Source organism: Cynocephalus volans, chromosome 1 (genome assembly GCF_027409185.1).
Source record: "Cynocephalus volans isolate mCynVol1 chromosome 1, mCynVol1.pri, whole genome shotgun sequence".
Taxonomy (NCBI): Eukaryota; Metazoa; Chordata; class Mammalia; order Dermoptera; family Cynocephalidae; genus Cynocephalus; species Cynocephalus volans.
In genome coordinates this window covers 32,237,669-32,257,025 of record NC_084460.1, presented here as the reverse complement: position 1 = coordinate 32,257,025, position 19,357 = coordinate 32,237,669, and the positions used below count along the sequence as shown (strand labels likewise).

The 19,357-nt window shown below is 40.8% G+C and overlaps 1 protein-coding gene across 6 annotated transcripts in view; it reads right to left on the bottom strand.

Annotated features, from left to right (window-relative positions):
* Positions 1–276: 276 nt before the first annotated feature.
* Positions 277–19,357, bottom strand: part of DLGAP4 (DLG associated protein 4) — a 98,838-nt gene continuing 79,757 nt past the window's right edge. For all 6 annotated transcript variants that reach the window (XM_063089713.1, XM_063089695.1, XM_063089704.1 and 3 more), the window contains 3 exons: positions 4,248–4,339; positions 2,905–3,060; positions 277–2,123 (listed from right to left, as the gene is read on the bottom strand). In XM_063089713.1, the coding sequence (XP_062945783.1) occupies positions 1,905–2,123; positions 2,905–3,060; positions 4,248–4,339 (467 nt within the window). In that variant the 3' untranslated portion in view covers positions 277–1,904. The remainder of the gene's footprint in view (positions 2,124–2,904; positions 3,061–4,247; positions 4,340–19,357) is intronic.

The following is a 19,357-nucleotide window of genomic DNA, read 5'->3' as shown; positions in this document are numbered from 1 at the left end:
CACTTACTTATGAAGCACTTATTTCTTACGGGAAGCTGGTCAGGTAAACGTCGTGCATTCATTTTCCAGATGAGGAGGTGGTGAGCTTAGTTTCTTGCCTAGGATCACTGAGCTGGTGCATGACAGAGGTGGAATTATGGTTTGCACTCAAGTCAGCTGTCTTTAAAGAGCTGCCTTTTGGGAGGTGGGGTCTGGCTCGGTTTCCCAGGGGCGTCCACTCCACCCTACTTACCCCAGCCTGGCCCATCACACTACAATAACACCATGAGCCCTTGGTACACGTTACCTCATTTATTCTCACAACATGCCTGTGAGGTAGGGAGGGGCAGGGACTGTCCCCATTTTACAGAGGAGGAAGTTGAGGCACACAGAGGTCGTGACTTGCCCAAGGTCACAGACGGCGGCCAAGCTGGAATGGGGCCCCAGAGCAGGCCCTTGGTTCACACAGGGCCCCCTACCCCCGCAGCAGGTGCTGGACAAGAGGATGTCTCCAATGCCATAGTCATATACACAGTATAGAGCAGCCCCTCGCGTACTGAGCTCACTGCCGCTGGGCTTGGCCCCCGCCCTAATGGCCTGCCCCAGCCTTGTCCTCCCCACCCTGCCTTGTAGGCTGGGCCACTGCAGCTCAGGGCTCATGACACCCTGGGAGTGGGGATGAGGGGGCAGGGAGAGAGGAGGATGACTGTGGTTAAAAAAAAAAAAAGGACAGAAAACTCAGAGGCTGGGCAGATGGGGAGCAGGGGAAACCAAAAAAAAAAAAAAGGCTGCTTACACACAAGTTATATATTTTTACACACACGTGTACACACACCTAGGTATAGTACATGTAAAAATATATGCTATTCACACACCTGCCTCCTGCCAGGTGCCTCGAGAGCCAGTGGCGGTGGCGGGCATGGGTGAGCAGATGGGCTTGTTAAATATACACTCTAAGGTCTATGTGCATATGTACACATACGTACAGACCCCGCTGCCCACCCCTCAGGTGCTGTACACAGGTGCGGCCGAGGACGGGGAAAATGGAGTCCCTTTCTCCAGTGTCCCGGAAGCCACTCTGAGTCCTAAACTTTCTTCTGCTGAAGGAGGAAGGGGCTGGAGAAGAAAAGGGCGGGGAGTCTGGAGTGTTATAACTGTGGCTTCATCTTATTTCCTCCCAAAGACTAAAACCTTCCTCTGTTCTGAGGCAAGTCCTGCCTGAATGCCGGGGCAGGCGGATCACAGTGGCAGGGCTGCTAGCCTCAAGAGGGACCTCCATCTTTGCGTGTGCGCACGCGTGTGAGATTGTGTGTGAGCACATGGGGGGGAGGAGAGGGAAGGGATATGTGTGCATCCCTCTGTCATCTGGGCCCTCAACCACACAAGGGCCAACAGCCAGAAAGCTGCTAGCCAGCATGGTGACCCCTACGTGAGCTCTGTAGGGAAAAGAGAAAAACACAAGAATGAAAAATCCAAGGTCAGAGCAGGAGTAGCCAGGAAAAGAAGGAAGGACAGGGCAGGTGCCCAAGGCTGTCCTTGGACTATCATTGTTTTGTAAACAAGCTAGTTTAAGTTCTCATTAGATAGAACAGGTAAAAAGACTGCAGTCTGGAGGCTGGGCCGGGGAGTTGCTGAAGTCCATCTATCTAGTCCACCACGGCCAGCAAGAGGAAAAGAAATTTTTCTGGTTTTGTATTTTTTGTTGACCTTTTTTGTGTGTGAAGTCTTCATAAACCTAAAGCTGGGAGGGACCCAAAAAAGCCAAATTGTGAGCCCTTGTATGTATCAATTTGAAAGTTGGCTCAGGGTCTCTGGACAGAATAACCATACTAAAGGTTGAGAAAAATTTTGTCCCATTCGCATTTAGTTTATGTGTTGCATGTGTTTTTAATGAAGTGAAATGGTTTCCTTCCTCCTTCATGGTCTTAGAGCCTGGTCTGGGCCTCGGGGACATAAATCTCGATGCTGTCCGCGCTCTCTGTGGCTGAGTTCTGCCGCACAGAAGCTGCCCGCTTGGCTGCCAGGAGTCTCTTGCGGGCCTCCTGACGCTGCTTGTCCCCTGTGTCTGAGGCCTTGTCACGGCTCACTGCTGGCTTAGATTTGGCTGGCTTCTTGGGGACCGGAGGGGGTGGTTTCTTCTCTTCCTTTAGTGAGACAGTGAGGAAGGAACAAAAATATAATAAAGGTGCCATGTCTTGGGTGGCACTACCCCCCACCAGATGTCAGCAGCTGGAGTCTCCCCCCCCAGCCTCCCCACATGGGCACAAGCAACACACGTTTGGAATCAGGAAGCCACAAGAAGCGATGATAGTGGGAATAGCACAAGGTATAGGAGCAAAAAGCAAGCTTAGAATCCTAGAACATTCTAGCAAGAAAGGACAGATCACCTGTTCCCACCCCTGCTTTAAATGATTGTGAGCCTGAGACTCAGGAACTAGCCTGAGATGGGGCTTAAGTTTAGGGCTTCTGACCCCCAGGTAACATTCTACATGCTATCTAGGGTACTAGAACTTTCAAAGGCCACAGTCCAAAAACCATTAAGGGGTCACTGGGTTCCACTGGTTTACAGAAGGAAGCTTAAGCCCCAGGGAAGAAGCTGACCTCCACAGGAGGCTGAACAGGTCCACACTGAAGGAAAAGGGACCATTTTGCTGCCTCTTGCTTGAGGCTGTGGGCGTGTCTCCCCCAGGACCTGCTTTTCTAAACGTGCAGGGCAGGGCATGCTTCAGGGGCAACCTCAACTACACACAGCAAGCGCATGCTGGACGAGGGCCAAGCACAGACCCCGCACAGTGATGGACGTGAGCCCCCAGCTCAAAGACGACACACGAGAAGGGAGCCAAGCAGCACTGACCGATGTGGGCAGCGTTACTGCCGACCAGGAATTTGTCCCTGGACTTCCCCTCCGCACTGCTCCATGCTCACCTTCCTCTTCTCGGGGGTCTCCACCAGCTGCCAGCTGTTGGCCTTGAGGTGGTAGAGTTCATCAAACTTCATGCTGATGTCCTCGATGGACAGCTGTAGCAGGTCCCAGAACCCTGCCAGGTCCTGGGCTGTTGGACGTGGGTTGGCGTCTGGGTTCTGTGGGACAGACGGGGATCAGTGGGGGCAGCAAAGTGGAGGCTCTTCCTGATTCCCATCCTGAGCATGGTTCCCTGCCAACACTGGTTGTGGGCTCTCGAGGTCTAGTCTTGCTCCCTTATTCCCAGTATATGGGTCAGTATCTGTATGAGTGAATGGAGCCAGATCTTGGTCAATGTCAGCCCTGAGGGTGGGGATCCTTGGGAGGAGGGGACAGTCTCATCATGAGATAGGCCCTACACATACATGTGGACTGAGGCCATTGCCAGGGCCATCACTGGAGGGCTACAGTGAGGAAGGCACTCAGGTCCTCAGTGTATGCCAAGCGGACAACTGTTCTCTCATTTTTTTTTTAAAAGATGACTGGGAAGTGGATCGTAACCCTTGGCTTGGTGTTGTCAGCACCACGCTCTCCCAAGTGAGCTAACCGGCCATCCCTATATAGGGATCTGAATCTGTGGCCTTGGTGTTATCAGCACCACAGTCTCCCGAGTGAGCCACAGGCCGGCCCCCAACTGTTCTCATTTTACAGGGAAGTTCCTGGCCACGGTCTTACAGTGAGGTGGGGAGAAACCTGCTTCACTCCCAGGTGGGTATGATCACAGAGTCCATGTTGTTTCCCTCCCATCACTCTGTTCCATGACAACATAACCTCTGAATCCCTATAGGTCTTGGAGACAAACACTCCACTGCCACACCCCTAGGAGTACACAGCCCCTCACTAGAGAGAAACTTCCATAGGAAAAGCTGCCCAGGACTCTGCTTCTGGCTCACAAGGGCAAGCCCTCCTAACAGGTAAGGGGAAGGCAGAGGGAAACCCACAAGCCTAGTGGTGGTATTTCTTTAGTTCTTACCTTGCATGTCTTCTTAGATATAGAATATGTTTTATGTAAATAAATCAGTGCTAACAGACTTTCATGTGGCTGTTTTTACCTAGAGTTCAGTTCTCTCTTGCAAAGGTATTAGTAGATCTGAAAGGACCACTCCTGGCACCTTTCTTGGGCTGGGCATAGGCACGTATTGCCATCATCTTTCCAATGCCATGAGGAAGCAGTAGCTTCCCCATGTTATGGAGTAGATCACAGAGGCTTAGAGGGGCAGGCTGGTGCACAGGCCCAATCCAGTGCGGGGATCTGGTGGGCAGCCAAAGACTGGAAGCTCTGCTATGGAGAAAGAATACTACTCACCAAGTTTTGCTCACAGAGGCCCCGGAACTGCTGGAATTTCTGGGACATAAGTAGCTGGGCACTGCCCACAGCACTGAGGACTTTTCCTAAGACTGAGACAAAGAAGGTGGAAAAAGACTGATAAAAGACTGATTTAGCAGAGCACAGGGTTGTTGGGGTAGAAGGTGGGATCAGGGTCACAGCTTTCATCTCCCCTGCCCCACCTTAGGATATAGATCATTATTTGGTGATGGCAGTGGATCTTCATTTTATTTACATATTAATCCATTCTCAGTGAGAAAAATGCAACAATATAGATAACTCCATCCCCTAGTTCCTAAGGACATTTTATGGCAATAAATTTGAAAACAGATTAAATGGAAAAATTCTCCAGAAAAACAAACTACCAAATAGAAAATCTAACTAGACCAATAAGTATTTTTTAAAAAGTGAAGCAGAAGTTAAAAAATCTTCCCAGACAAAGGAACCAGGCCTAAGTAATATTACAGGTGAGGTTTTACAAAACCTTCAAGGAACAGATAATCCCTGTCTTATATATTCAAACTATTAAATTAAATAAACATGGAAAATGATACAACTTATTTCAGGAACCCTGAGAGCAGAAAGGAAATGCCAAGAATAGTCCACTTTCATTATTAAAGCTAAAAAAAAAAAGTCTTAATTAAAATATAAGCAAATAGAATCGTTTTAAAAAATAAACATCCTAGGGCCGGCCCGTGGCTCACTTCAGAGAGCGTGGTGCTGACAACACCAAGTCAAGGGTTAAGATCCCCTTACCGGTTATCTTTAAAAAAATTAAAAAATAAAAATAAAAATAAACATCCTAACCATGAATGTTTAGCCTAGGAATACAAGGTTGATCTTTCAGTGTGACTTCCAGTTTTAAAGTGGTGGCATAAAGACAATACTACCTTCCCAACTCCCTTAGAAATCACTGGAGAAGTAGAAATGCATGTTGTGTTTGACAAAACTCTGAAGCTGGGCCGGCCCGTGGCTCACTCGGTAGAGTGCGGTGCTGATAACACCAAGGCCCCGGGTTCGGATCCCATATACGGATGGCCGGTTCGCTCACTGGCTGAGTGTGGTGCTGACAACACCAAGTCAAGGGTTAAGATCCCCTTACCGGTCATCTTTTAAAAAAAAAAAAAACTCTGAAGCTTAGTTTATGAGGAAGGCTTCCAGGTACAGTGACAGACACACAAGGAGGGCTCATAAAGGTGGTGGGTTTGAGTTTTCCAAAGTAAACAGCACACCCTAAGGAGAGAGAAAGGCCAGCAATCTCTTATTTGATATAAAAAAGGGGTGTGGACTGCAGCAGGAGCTTTTCCTGGTTCAGCACCAAGGAGAATTGGGGGAGAAGGGGTTGCATTGTAAGCAGCCCTGTAGTTGCCTGAAGAAATGAAGAGGGTAACAAAACTCACCCAGGCACCCATGCCCACTATGTATAAGAATTCCTGCTAGCCTGGGACACAGTCCTGGCCCTTTTCCGACTATGATCTACTTATGGGAGTTCACCAAGGAAGAATTCATCTCATTAAGAAATTAGTAATTGATGGAGTTTGGATGTACTGTCCTCCTAGAACTCATGGAAATTTGATCCCCAATGTGGCAGTATTAGAAGCTGTTTTGAGTCATGGGGGCGGATCCCTCATGAATGGGTTAATGCTCTCCCTGGGTAGGGGGCATGGGGAGAGTGTTGTGAGTTCTTGCTTTATTAGTTCCCATGAAAGCTGGTTGTTTAAATGACCCTGGCACCAGGCCTTGCCCGTGGCTCACTTGGGAGAGCGCAGTGCTGACAACAACAAGTCAAGGGTTAAGATCCCCTTACCGGCCATCTTTTAAAAAAAAAAATAATTAAAAAAAAAAAATAATAATAATAAATGACTGAATGAAGGAATGCATGACCCTGGCACCTCCTCCCTCTCTCGCTACCTCTTGCCATATGATCTGCTTGTACCTGCTGGCTGCCTACCGTCATGAGTAGATGCAGCCTGAGGCCTGTGACCGATGCAGCTGTCCCAGAATCATGAGCCAAATAAACCTCTATTCTTTATAAATTACCCAGTCTCAGGTATTGTTATAGCAACACAAAAACAGATTAATACAGTAATTAAAAAGGATCTGACACAGGAGCTAAACAAAGATGTTACAGAAACAGCAAATGGCACATGAACATTTACCAGAAAATTGCTATCACAGAATAGATGGAAATTTTGGCATTTAGCTATGAATATGTAAAAGAAAAGTTCAAAGCACAGATAGAGGGAGGTGCTCCAAAGAGAATGTGTAAGGCAATGGAAGGAAATAAAACAGGAGCTCTGGAACTAGAGCAAAAGAAAAATCAGGCCAACACAGAAACAAGAGCCACACTAGAAGTGGCACATAGATTAAAACCCTGCCAAAAACTCTCTAGGAGTAAGAACTGAGAGAGTAGGGCTGAAAAAGCTCCCTGTACAAAACACTTAAACTGCTTGGTTAAATAGCTAAACTGGGGGGAATAAAATGCCTCCAGGATAGATAGTGGGGATGTGTCCTGGGCTTGGTTTATGTAGAATGGAAATAAAAGGAAAAGTCTCTCCTGAAAATTCCTAACTATAAAACTGCGCCTAAATGTATTAAAAGGGAGAGACTATCAAATAGAGATTGAGAGACATGGAAGAGAAAGAACATGCATCTATTGCTTTAAAAGAAGAGAACAGCCAATGACACCAAGGTCAAGGGTTCGGATCCCTGTACAGGCCAGCAGCAACAACAACAACAAAAAAACAAAACAAGTGGTCTGAGTCCAAGTGCAGTGGTGTTTGCAACTACTTGATCACAACCAGTTACAGATGTCTTTGTTCCTTCTCCATACCCACTGGTCCACTTGACTAGCCTAAAAAAAGTGAACTGAAACAGGCCCACCACCACTTCTGCCACAGTTGCTAGAGCCATTATATGGTCCCTGAACTGTACACATTACAAAGCAGCAGTCTTGCAGGTTACCCGTCACTGCAGCCGCAGACTCCGCAGATGTAAGGGAGGCAGCTGCCGTTGCTGTGGCCACAAGGTAACCCTGCTGCCACTGCGGACACCTCACAGATGTGAGGGGAAACAGTTGCAGCTGCTGGTGCCCCTGCCACCCCCACGAGGTTACCCTGCTGTCACCAAGGACACTGCAGATGCAGGGGAGGAAGCTACTGGTGCTGCTGCTGCCACTATGAGGTAACTCCACCACTGTGGACACCGCAGACACTGATGCCATGTGGGCAACTGCTGTAACCGCCACTGTTGCAGTTGCCACCACTGGCACCACCAGGCAGCTATCACTGTTGTGTGAGCAGCCTGTCACTGCTGCCACGCAGGCAGCCCACCAAAGCCACTACTGCTGCAAGGGTGGCCTGTTATCAAAGCAGCAGCTACAGCAGTCACTGCCATTGGGCAGGCAGACCACTGACCACTTGACTGCACTGATAAAAGGAGGGTCACCAGTGGAGGCCAGGCAAGGAGAGTAATAGAAGAAACAACTGCTCTACCAGATGACATCAATGTTAGAGATACTAGAAATACAAAGAAAAACAAGAAAATATGAATCCACCAAAGGAATAAAATAACTCTCAAGTTCCAGACCCCACAGAGCAGGAAACCCTTGAAATGACTAAAAAGGAATTGAGTAAAAATCATAAGGAAATTCAATGATATAAGAAGATACAGTTAGATGATACTGTGGATTGAACAAAACTATCCAGGATATGGAGGAGGAAATTTACAAAGAGACTAACACTTTAAAAAAAGAATGTAGCAGAACTCATGGAACTGAAGAAAGCATTCAATGAAAGAAAAAACACAACCGAGAGCTTAAGCAGCAGGCTAGAGCAAGCAGAAGAAAGAATTTCTGATCTTGAAGACAGTCTCTTTGAAATAACTCAGGTGGACAAAAGAAAAAATGAGTTTAAAAAATGAAGAAAATCTAAGAAAGGGGCCGGCCTGTGGCTCACTCGGGAGAGTGTGGTGCTGATAACACCAAGGCTCCGGGTTCGGATCCCATATAGGGATGGCCGGTTTGCTCACTGGCTGAGCGTGGTGCTGACAACACCAAGTCAAGGGTTAAGATCCCCTTACTGGTCATCTTAAAATAAATAAAGAAAGAAAGAAAGAAAGAAAAAAAAAAGAAAAAAAAAAAAGAAAATCTAAGAAAGATAGCAGACAACCTTAAGTGCACAAACATCCTAATCATGGGTATTCCTGAAGGGAAGGAGAAAGGAAAAGGCATTGAAAAAATATTCAACAAAATAATAGTGGAAAATGTCCCAGGTATACAGAGAGACATGGATGTTCAGATTCAGGAGGCTCAAAGATCTCCAAACAGATTCAATCCAAAAAGGTCCTCTCTGAGGCATATTACAGTTAAACTGGCAAAAGACAAAGAGAGAATCCTAAAAATGGGAGGAGATAAACATCAGGCCACCTGTAAGGGAGTCCCCATCAGACTAACAGCAGACTTCTCAAGAGAAACTATAGGCCAGAAGAGAATGGGATGACATATACAAAATACTAAAAGAAAAAACTGCCAGCCAAGAATACTATACCCAGGGAGCCTATACCCTTTAGAAATGAAGGAGAAATAGTATATTCCCCAGATAAAAACTATGAGAGTTCACTACCACTCGACCACTGAAATAAGAAATCCTTGAGGGAGTCCTGCATCTGAAATCCAGAAAATGACAATCACAGGGCCAGCCTGTGGCTCATTTGGGAGAGTGTGGTGCTGATAACACCAAGGCCATGGGTTTGGATCCCTATACAGGGATGGCCAGTTAGCTCACTTTGGAGAGTGTGGTGCTGACAACACCAAGTCCAGGGTATGATCCACTTACCGGTCATCTTAAAAAAAAAATAAGATAAAAAAAGAAAGAAAATGACAATCACTGCCATAAAAGAACCCATTGGTAGAACAAAAACACAAATAAGAAAGAGAAAGAAACTGTGTCTTACCACTTCCAAAAACCAATGAACACCAAAGACAAACAATAAAAGGGAAAGAAACAAAAGATATTTAAAACATCTAAATGTAAATGGATTAAATTCCACACTCAAAAGATGTAGACTGAGTAACTGGATTAAAAAGCTAGATGCAATTCTCTGCTATATACAAGAGACTCACCTCTCCTGTAAAGACACACACAGACTAGGAGTGAAGGGATGGAAAAAGATATACCACACAAATGGAAATCAAAAATGAGGAGTAGCTGTTCTTATATTAGATAAAGTAGACTTAAAACCAAAAGCTATAAAAGACAAAGAAGGCCAATATATAATGATAAAGGGATCTCCAGCAAGAAGACATAACAATCACAAGTATATATTACACCCAACACCAGAGCACCCACACATATAAAGCAAACATTATTAGACCTAAGGAAAGACCCCAAAACAATAATAGTTGGGGATCAGAACACGCCTCTATCAGCATTGGACAGATCATCGAAGCAACAAATCAACAGAGAAACACAGGATTTAAACCACACTTTAGACCAATTGGACTTGGCAGATACCTATAGAACATTTCACTCAACAACCACAGAATAATACATTCTTCTCATCAGTGCACAGAACACTCTCCAGGATAGACCATATGTTAGGTCACAAATCAAGCCTCAACAAATTTAATTTAATTTAATTAAATTAATTAATTAATTTATTTATTTTAAAAGATGACCGGTAAGGGGATCTTAACCCTTGACTTGGTGTTGTCAGCACCACGCTCAGCCAGTGAGCGAACCGGCCATCCGTATATGGGATCTGAACCCGGGGCCTTGGTGTTATCAGCACCGCACTCTCCCGAGTGAGCCACGGGCCGGCCCAGCCTCAACAAATTTTAAAACATTGAAATGATTTGAAGTATCTTCTCAGACCAAAACAGATTAAAACTAGAAGTCAATAACAAGCAAAACTCTGGAAACTATACAAACACATGGATATTAAACAACATGCTCCTGAATGACCTATGGGTCCAAGAAGAAATTAAGCAGGGAATCAAAAAATTTCTCAGAACTAATGAAAATAAAGACACATCATATCAGAACCTGTGGGACTCTACAAAAGTAGTACTAAGAGGGAAGTTTATTGCAATAAATGCTTAGAAGAATAGAAGGGCCGGCCTGTGGCTCACTTGGGACAGTGTGGTGCTGTTAACACCAAGTCAAGGGTTAAGATCTTACTGGTCACCTTTAAAAAAAAAAAAAAAAAAAAAGGAAAAGAAAAAAGGAAAGATTTCAAATAAACAACCTAATGCTATATCTCAGAGAACTAGAAAAACACAACCAATTCAATTCCAACATTAGTAGATGGAAAGAATTAAGATCAGAGCAGAACTAAATGAAATAGAGACCCCCCCAAAATGATACAAAAGATCAATGAAACTTGGCTTTTCAAGAAAATGAACAAAATAGACAAACCATTAGCTAAGCTAACTAAAAAAAAGAAGAGAGAAGACTCAAATAACAAAAATTAGAAATGAAAAAGGAGGCATTACAATCAGTACCACAGTAATACAAAGAATCATTAGCAGTTACAAACAAATATACACGGATAAATTTCTGGACACATACAAACTACCAAGACTGAACCAAGAAGACACAGAAAACCTGAACAGACCAATAACAAGCAATGAGACTGAAGCAGTAATCAGTCTCCCAACAAGGAAAAGTCCAGGACTGGATGGCTTTACAGCTGAATTCTACCAAACCTTTAAAGAGGAATTAATACCAATTCTCTTCAAACTATTCCAAAAATTGAAACAGAGGCCATTCTCCCAAACTCATTCTATGAGGCCAGCATCATCCTGATACCAAAACCAGACAAAGATACAATAAAAGAAAACTACAGGCCAGTATCTTTGAGGATGCAAAAATCCTCAGTAAAATGTTAGCAAATAGAAGACAGCAACACATCAAGAAAATTATATACTATGATTAAGTGGGATTCATCCCAGGGAGGCAAGGATGGTTCAACATACACAAGTCAATAAATGTGATACACCACATCAACAAAATTAAGGACCATATGATTATCTTAACAGATGCAGAAAAGTATTTGACAAAATTCAACATCCCTTTATGATAGACTCTCAGCAAGTTAGGTATAGAAGGAAAGTACCTCAACACAAAAAAAGCCATATATAACAGACCCACCGCCAATATCATCCTGAAGCTTTCAGCTTTTCCCTTAAGAACAGAAGTAAGATAAGGATGCCCACTCTCACCACTCCTATTTAACATAGTGTTGGAAGTTACTAGCCAGAGCAATCAGGAAAGAGAAAGAAATAAAGGGCATCCAGATTGGAAAAGATGAAGTAAAATTGTCCCTGTTTGCAGATGACATGATCCTATATGTAGAAAAGCCTAAAGACTTTACAAAAAAAATTCTTAGAGTTGATAAAAGATTTCAGTAAAGTTGCAGGATACAAAATCAACACACAAAAATCAGTAGCATTTTAATACTTCAACAATGAACTAGCAGAAACAGAAATCAAGAAAGCTAGCCCATTTACAACAGTCAACAAAAAAACACCTAGAAAAAATTAAATTAATAAAAAAACCCAAAAAACCCCCACCTAGATATCAATTTAACAAAGGAGGTGTAAGACCTCTACAATGAAAACTATAAATCACTGTTGAAAGAAATTAAAGAGAACACAAAAAGATGGAAAGACTTTCCATATTCTTGGATAGGAAGAATTAACATTGTGAAAATGTCCATACTACCCAAGGTGATCTACAAATTCAATGCAGTCCCTATCAAAATACCAATGACATTCTTCACAGAAATAGAAAAAACAATCCTAACATTCATATGGAACAACAAAAGACGTGAGTAGCCAAAGCAATCCCGAGCAAAAAAAATAAAGCTGGAGATGTAACACTACCTGACTTCAAATTATTACAAAACTATAGTAACCAAAACAACAGGGTACTGGCATAAGAATGGACACCTGGATTAATGGAACCGAATAGAAAAACCAGAAATCAACCCACAAATTTATAGCCAAATGGTCTTTGACAAAGGCACCAAGAACATACATTGAGTAAAAGACTGCCTCTTCTTTTTTTTTTTTTTCTTAATTTTATTTTGTCGATATACAATGTGGTTGATTATTGTGGCCCATCACCAAAACCCCCTCCCTCCTCCCTCTCCCCCCTCCCACCCAACAATGTCCTTTCTGTTTGCTTGTCATATCAACTTCAAGGAATTGTAGTTGTTATGAAAAGACTGCCTCTTCAATAAAGGTGCTGGGAAAATTGAACACTGATATGTAGAATGAAATTAGATCAGTACCTCTCACCCTATAACAAAATCAACTCAAAATGGATTAAAGACTTAAATATAAGACCTGAAACTATAAAACTCCTGAAAGAAAACACAGGGGAAACGCTTCAGGAAATTGGACTGGGCAAAGACTTTATGAATATGACTCCCAAAGCACAGGCAACAAAAGGAAAATTAAACAAATGGATACATCAAACTAAAAGCCTCTACACAGCAAAAGAAACAACAGAATGAAAGACAACCTACAGAGTGAGGGAAAATATTTGCAAACTATGCATCTGGCAAAGGATTAATAGCCAGAACATATAAGAAACTCAAAGGACTTGACAGTAAAAAAACAAATAACAATTAAAAAATGGGCAAAGGAGCTGAATAGGCATTTCTCAAAGGAAGATATACAAATGGTGAACAGACACGTGAAAAAATGCTCATCATCACTCAGCATTAGGGAAATGCAAATCAAAACCACATTGAGGTATCATCTTACCCCGGTTAAGACTGGCTCTTATCAAAAAGAATAACAAATGCTGGCGAGGATGTAGAGAAAGGGGACTCTCCTACACTGTTGGTGGGGCTGTAAATCGGTGCAGTCATTATAGAAAGCAGTATGGAGGTTTCTCAAACAACTACAGATGGAACTGCCATATGATCACAATCCCACTGCTGGGTATACATCCAAAGGAATGAAACCCATCATGTCGAAGGGATACCTGCACTTCCATGTTTATCCCACCTCTATGTACAATAGCCAACAGTCAGAACCAACCTATATGTCCATCATCAGGTGACTAGATAGGGAAAACATGGAATCTATACACAATGGAATACTACTCTGCCATAAAAAAGAATGAAATACAGCTATTCGCAGCAACATGGATGAACTTAAGAGAAAATCATGTTAAGTGAAATGTCAGGCACAGATAGAGAAATACTGCATGTCCTCACTTATAAGTGGGAACTTAAAAACAACAAAAACAAAAAAAGATAGATACAACAATGAAAATAATAAATCGAACTTTCAAAAGGAGAGAACAGAACTGAGGTTACCAGAGGTGAGAAAGGGGTGCAGGGGAGGGGAGAAAAAATGATTACATTTAATGTTGAATGTACTAATTATCCTGATTTGATCATCACATATTGCACACAGGTAATGATATTCAATTGTGTACCCTACAGATATGTACAATCAACTATGTTGCAATTAAATTAATTAAAAAGAGAAAAGAAAAAAAGAAAGAAAATGGAGGAAAATAAATATTCACAGAGAACATGATTGTGAATTTTCCAAAAATGGCTAATGATACCAGTTCTTGGAGTTGGGAAGCCAAATGAATCCCAAGCAAAATCCATATTTATTTACAGTAAAACCAAAGGCAAGAGTAGCTCTTAAAAAGTAACTAAAGGAAAAGAAAAGATTACTGACAAAGGAATGAGTTAAACAGCAAATTTCTCAATCACAACAATGGATGAATACAATGAAATAATATATTCAAAGTACTAAGAGAAAAGTATTAACATAAAATAATTCTGTACCCAGACAAACTATCGTTCAAGAATGAGTATAAGTAGGGAAAGAACAATCTCTTCAACAAATTGTTCTGGGAAAACTAGATATCCACATGCAAAAGTTGTTGGACCCTAACTTTACACCTTATAAAATAGTTAACATGGGTCAAAGACTAAAAATAAACTCTTAGATAAAAGCATAGGAACAAATCTTAATGACCTTGGATTTGGCTATGGTTTAATTCTTTTCTTTTCTTTTTTTTTGGGGGGGCAGCTTGCCAGCAAGAGGGATCCAAACTCTTGGTCTTGGTGTTAATAGCACCACACTCTTCCAAATGAGCTGACCGGCCAGCCTCCTGGACCTTGGTGTTATCAGCACCACACTCTAACCAACCGAGCTAACCAGCCAGCTGGCAATGGTTTCTTTAATAAGATTCCAAAAGCACAGGCAACAAAAGGAAAAAATAGATAAACTGGACTTTATTAGAATTGAAAATTTTATGCATCAAAGTTTCTTCATTATGAAGAAAGTAAAAAGACAATCTACAGAATGGGAGAAAAATATCTGCAAATCATGTATCTGATAAAGGCTTAATATCCAGAAAACATAAAGAACTCCTACAACTCAACAACAAAAAGATCAACAACCCAATTTAAAAATGGGCAAGGGCTTGAAACATTTCTCTAAAGATACACAAATGGCCAGTAAGCATGCTCAACAGCATTAGTCATCAGGGAACTGGAAATCAAAACTACAGTGAGTACCACTTTGTACCCATTAGGATGGCTGTTGGGGGCAGGGGGGAAGAAAACTGAAAACAAGTGCCGGGAAAGATGTGGAGAAATTGGAACCCTTTGCATTAGTGGTAGGGATGTGAAATGGTACAACTGCTGTGGAAAACAGTTTGGTGGTTCCTCAAAAAACCAGACATAGAATTACCATATGACCTAGCGATTCCATTCCTAGGTATATACTCAGAAGAACTGAAAACAGAGACTTAAACAGATACTTGTACACCGATGTTTACAGCAGCATTATGTACAGAAGCCAAAAGGTGGAAACAACTCAAGAGAACATGAACAGATGAATGGATAAACAAAGTGTGGTATATATGTAGAAGGGAATATAATTCAGCCATAAAAATCAATGAAGTTCTGATACATGCTGTAACATGAACCATGAAAACATGCTATGTGAAATAAGCCAGACATAAAAAGACAAATATTTATGATCCCACTCGTACAAAATATCTATCTATAATGGGCAAATTCATAGAGAGGGAAAGTAGATGAGAGGTTACCAGGGGCTGTGGGTAGGAGTGGGGAGTTACTGCTTCCTAAGTACAGAGTTCCTACTTAGGGTGATGAAAAAGTTTTGACTAGTGTGGGCCCTGCTCAGTCTCCGGGGCTAGGCTGTAGTTTCTCTGTGAAGTCTGTACTTATCTGTTACATTAAACCCGTTTTCACTTTCTACTGGGGAAAGGGAAAAAAAAAAGTTTGGGAAATAGTGGTGATTGCATAACATTGTGAATGTCACTAATGCCATGGAACTATATACTTAAAAATAGTTAAAATCACCAATTTTATGTTACATATATTTTACAACAATTAAAGAATGAAAAAAGTAGAAAGCAGAAAAGAGAAAAAATAAAACATGCAAAATAAAATGATAGAAATTAATCCAAATATATTAATAATTATAATCTTTATAAATTTCTCCAATTAAAATATACCAATTTTCAGGCTGGACAAAAAAACACCACCACTTAGATATGGTATATGCTGTTGACCAGAGACACCCCTAAAACCTAAGGAAACAGAAAGGTTATAAATAACAAAAAAAGGTACACCAGGTAAATACTAAAATAAGAAAACTACTATAGTTATACTAATTTAAGAATGTACTCTAAGCCAAAAACTAGAGATAAAAAGGCTCACTAAATATTGATAAAAGGTTTAATTCACCAGGAAATTTAAAATAATTCCTAACTTATAGGCATCTAATTAAATAGCTATAAAAGTGTAAAGCAAAAAGTGATAGGCTGTAAAAAGAAACTTATGTCTACCATCAGAGAAGACCTTAACATACCTCTCTCAGTAGCTGACAGGTAAAGCAGACCAAAAAAATCAGTAAGGTCAGAAAATATTTGATTTATTTACTTAACAAGCTTGATGTAATGGGTGCAATATAGAGCTCTAAACCCAGTTGATTGTAAAATATACTTTCTTCTTACATACATATGGAACATTAAAACTGACCATATTCTTGGCCATAAAACATACAACATACTTCAAAGAACTAAGTATCATACAGATAATGTTTTTTGCCATTAATTAAATTAGAAACTAGTAATAACAACGTAACTAATAAACCCTCATATGTAATAAAAACAAACAAAAATATACACTTCCAAATAATCCACTGGTCAAAGAAATCACAGTGGAAGTCGCATATCTTTTCAGATATCACTAAAGTAGTACTTAAAAAGAAATGCATAGGCCTCAAAGTTTATATAATAAAAAAGGACAGGCTGAAACACAAATTAGATAAGCATACAATTTAAGACCACATTAGTAAAGGAAAAATACAATTAACCCAAAGAGAGAAGAAATTAATAAAATACTAGAGGATTAATAAAATTAACAAACCCTGCCAGATTGATCAAGATAAAAAGAAGACAGGTGCAAATAAAAAAGGTTAGGAATTAAAAAAGGATCGTATGATATAACTACACTGGAAAAGATATTTTAAAAAATGAAAATCATGAATCCAGTTGCAGTAAAAAGAGGAAAAAAAATTCTATAAAACAACAAAATGAAAGATAATTATTTTTAAACAAACTCCCTGAGAGACTATGAAAAGAGGAAACATTCACACTTATTTTATGACACTAGATAACCTAGACAATAGGACAAGGAAGAAAAGGAAAGTTACAAGCCAGTTTCTCATGAACAAAGCCAAAATTATTAAATCAAATACTGATAAATTGTACAGATGATCAGCCAGATGGAAAAAAATGAAAATATTAACAAATCAAGTCGATCAATGTACTAAAATGGTCATATATCATAATTCAGCTGGGTTTATTCTGAGAATGCAAGACTGATTCAACATTAGAAAATTCTTTTTTTTTTTTTTTGCCGTTTTTTCGTGACCGGCACTCAGCCAGTGAGTGCACCGGTCAGTCCTATATAGGATCCGAACCCGCGGTGGGAGTGTCGCCGCCCTGCCAGCGCATCACTCTACCGAGTGCGCCACGGGCTCGGCCTAACATTAGAAAATTCTAATTTCTGATTCTGCCCATGACAAACCAATTAGTGTCAGACAAACTGAATCCTCCCTACCAAGAATAGAAAAACGAAATAAAACGTCAATAACAACAACAAATCTCTTTTTCAAGGCGTTAAAAAATTACCAAAGCAGGCTGACCGCTTACTCAGTTGGCTAGAGCACAGTGTTGTAACACCAAGGTCAAGGGTTCAGATCCCCATGTTGCCAAAAAAATAAAAAATTACCAAAGCAACTAGAATTTGAGAGGTTGAGATTCCAACGAGAAGGGAAACAATATTCAGTTGAGTCTGATATTCTGAATTACCCCAAGGCATCTCCCAATTTATAAGCAGCACAAGGCTCAGAGGCTGAGAAGCAAAGCAGAAAGTGATGGTTAAGAGGCTAACAAGCTTAGCAGAGCCTGTGGCCATTTCACGGGAATAGGGAGATAAATAAAGACTGAAATTCAGAGCAGACACGGTGCTTGAGATGTCAAGGAAAGTGCATGAAGCTGAGCAAAGCTTCCAGCATTCTTAAGGTATAAGAGAAAAATTGTAGCTCAGAATCTGCCATGGAGTGCTTGGTAAACACCACTGCTATCACTGGGACTCCCAGAAAGGCGCACACCAGGATTAAGCATAAACTAGAAACAGACTAGCCATCACAAAAACGCAGCTATGAATCAGCTCAGTCCCATTTGGATTAAATTGATCTGGCCATACTCTAACTGCCTGTGAGAATCAAAAGTAAATTTTTTCTTGAAGAACAGAAAATCATCCCAAGCCTCAAATTTTCTCTACAGTTTTCATATGCAGTTTCTGACAGTGAGTAAAAATTACCAGGCATATCAGGAGATAGGACCAAATGACTGCATCAAAAGAGAAAAAATAGGGCCGAGCCCGTGGCGCACTCGGGAGAGTGCAGCGCTGGGAGCGTGGCAACGCTCCCGCCGCGGGTTCGGATCCTATATAGGAATGACCAGTGCACTCCCTGGCTGAGTGCCGGTCACAAAAAAAAAAAAAAAAAAAAAAAAGAGAAAAAATATAAAAAAATAAAGAAACCTACAGGGTATACAGATGTTTGAGTTACTGGACAAGGGCTTAATAACTGTGAATATGTATAAGAAAATAGAAGAAGAATTTCAGTAGAGAACCAGAATTTATCAAAAAGTATCAAATGAAAAGTCTAGAAACTTAAAAAATATAGTAACTGAAATTAAGAATACAACAGATGGGTTTAATAGATTAGTCACAGTTGAACTATAAAATAATCCAGTGGGAAATATCTAGACTGAGGCCTAAAGGAAAGAGGATAAAAAAGAAAAATACAGAAAAGAAAATGAAAAAAACAAATAAGACATGTCAGTCTAACATATATGTAAATAGAGTCCACAAGGAGAGAAGAAATAAAATGGAGTGGAAATTTGAAGAAAGAATGATGAAGACTTTTCTGAAACTGATGAAAGATAATAAAATCCAAGATTCAAGAAGACTTTTAAACATCATGTGGGAAAAATATAAAGAAAACCATACCTAAATATCATAGTAAAACTGGTAAAACCCAAACATGAGGAGAAAAATCTTAAAAGTGGATAGAAAGGAAAAAAAAAAAAAAAAAGCACAACAAATTAATCCCCAAAATACCGCAAGAAGACTGACAGCTTACTTTTCAATGCAAGGCTGGATACTAGAACACAATCAAAGACATATTTATAAAGTGTTGAAAGATCAATGCCAACCTAGAAGGAAAAACAGACATTTTATAAATACAGTATTAAAATAATACTAAAGGGAGTTCTTTAGGCAGAAGGAAAGTAATCCTAGGTAGAAGTATAGAAATACAGAAAGGAGTGGAAAGTAATAAAAAGGGTAAATGTGTGGGTAAAGATAAGTAAATACTGATTGTATAAAACAATGTCTTGCAGCATTTATAATATATATATAAAAATAAAGTAGTATAGCAATAGTACAGAAGTCAGGAGGAGAATAAATGGAATGAAAGTGTTCTATAGTCCTTTATCATCTGG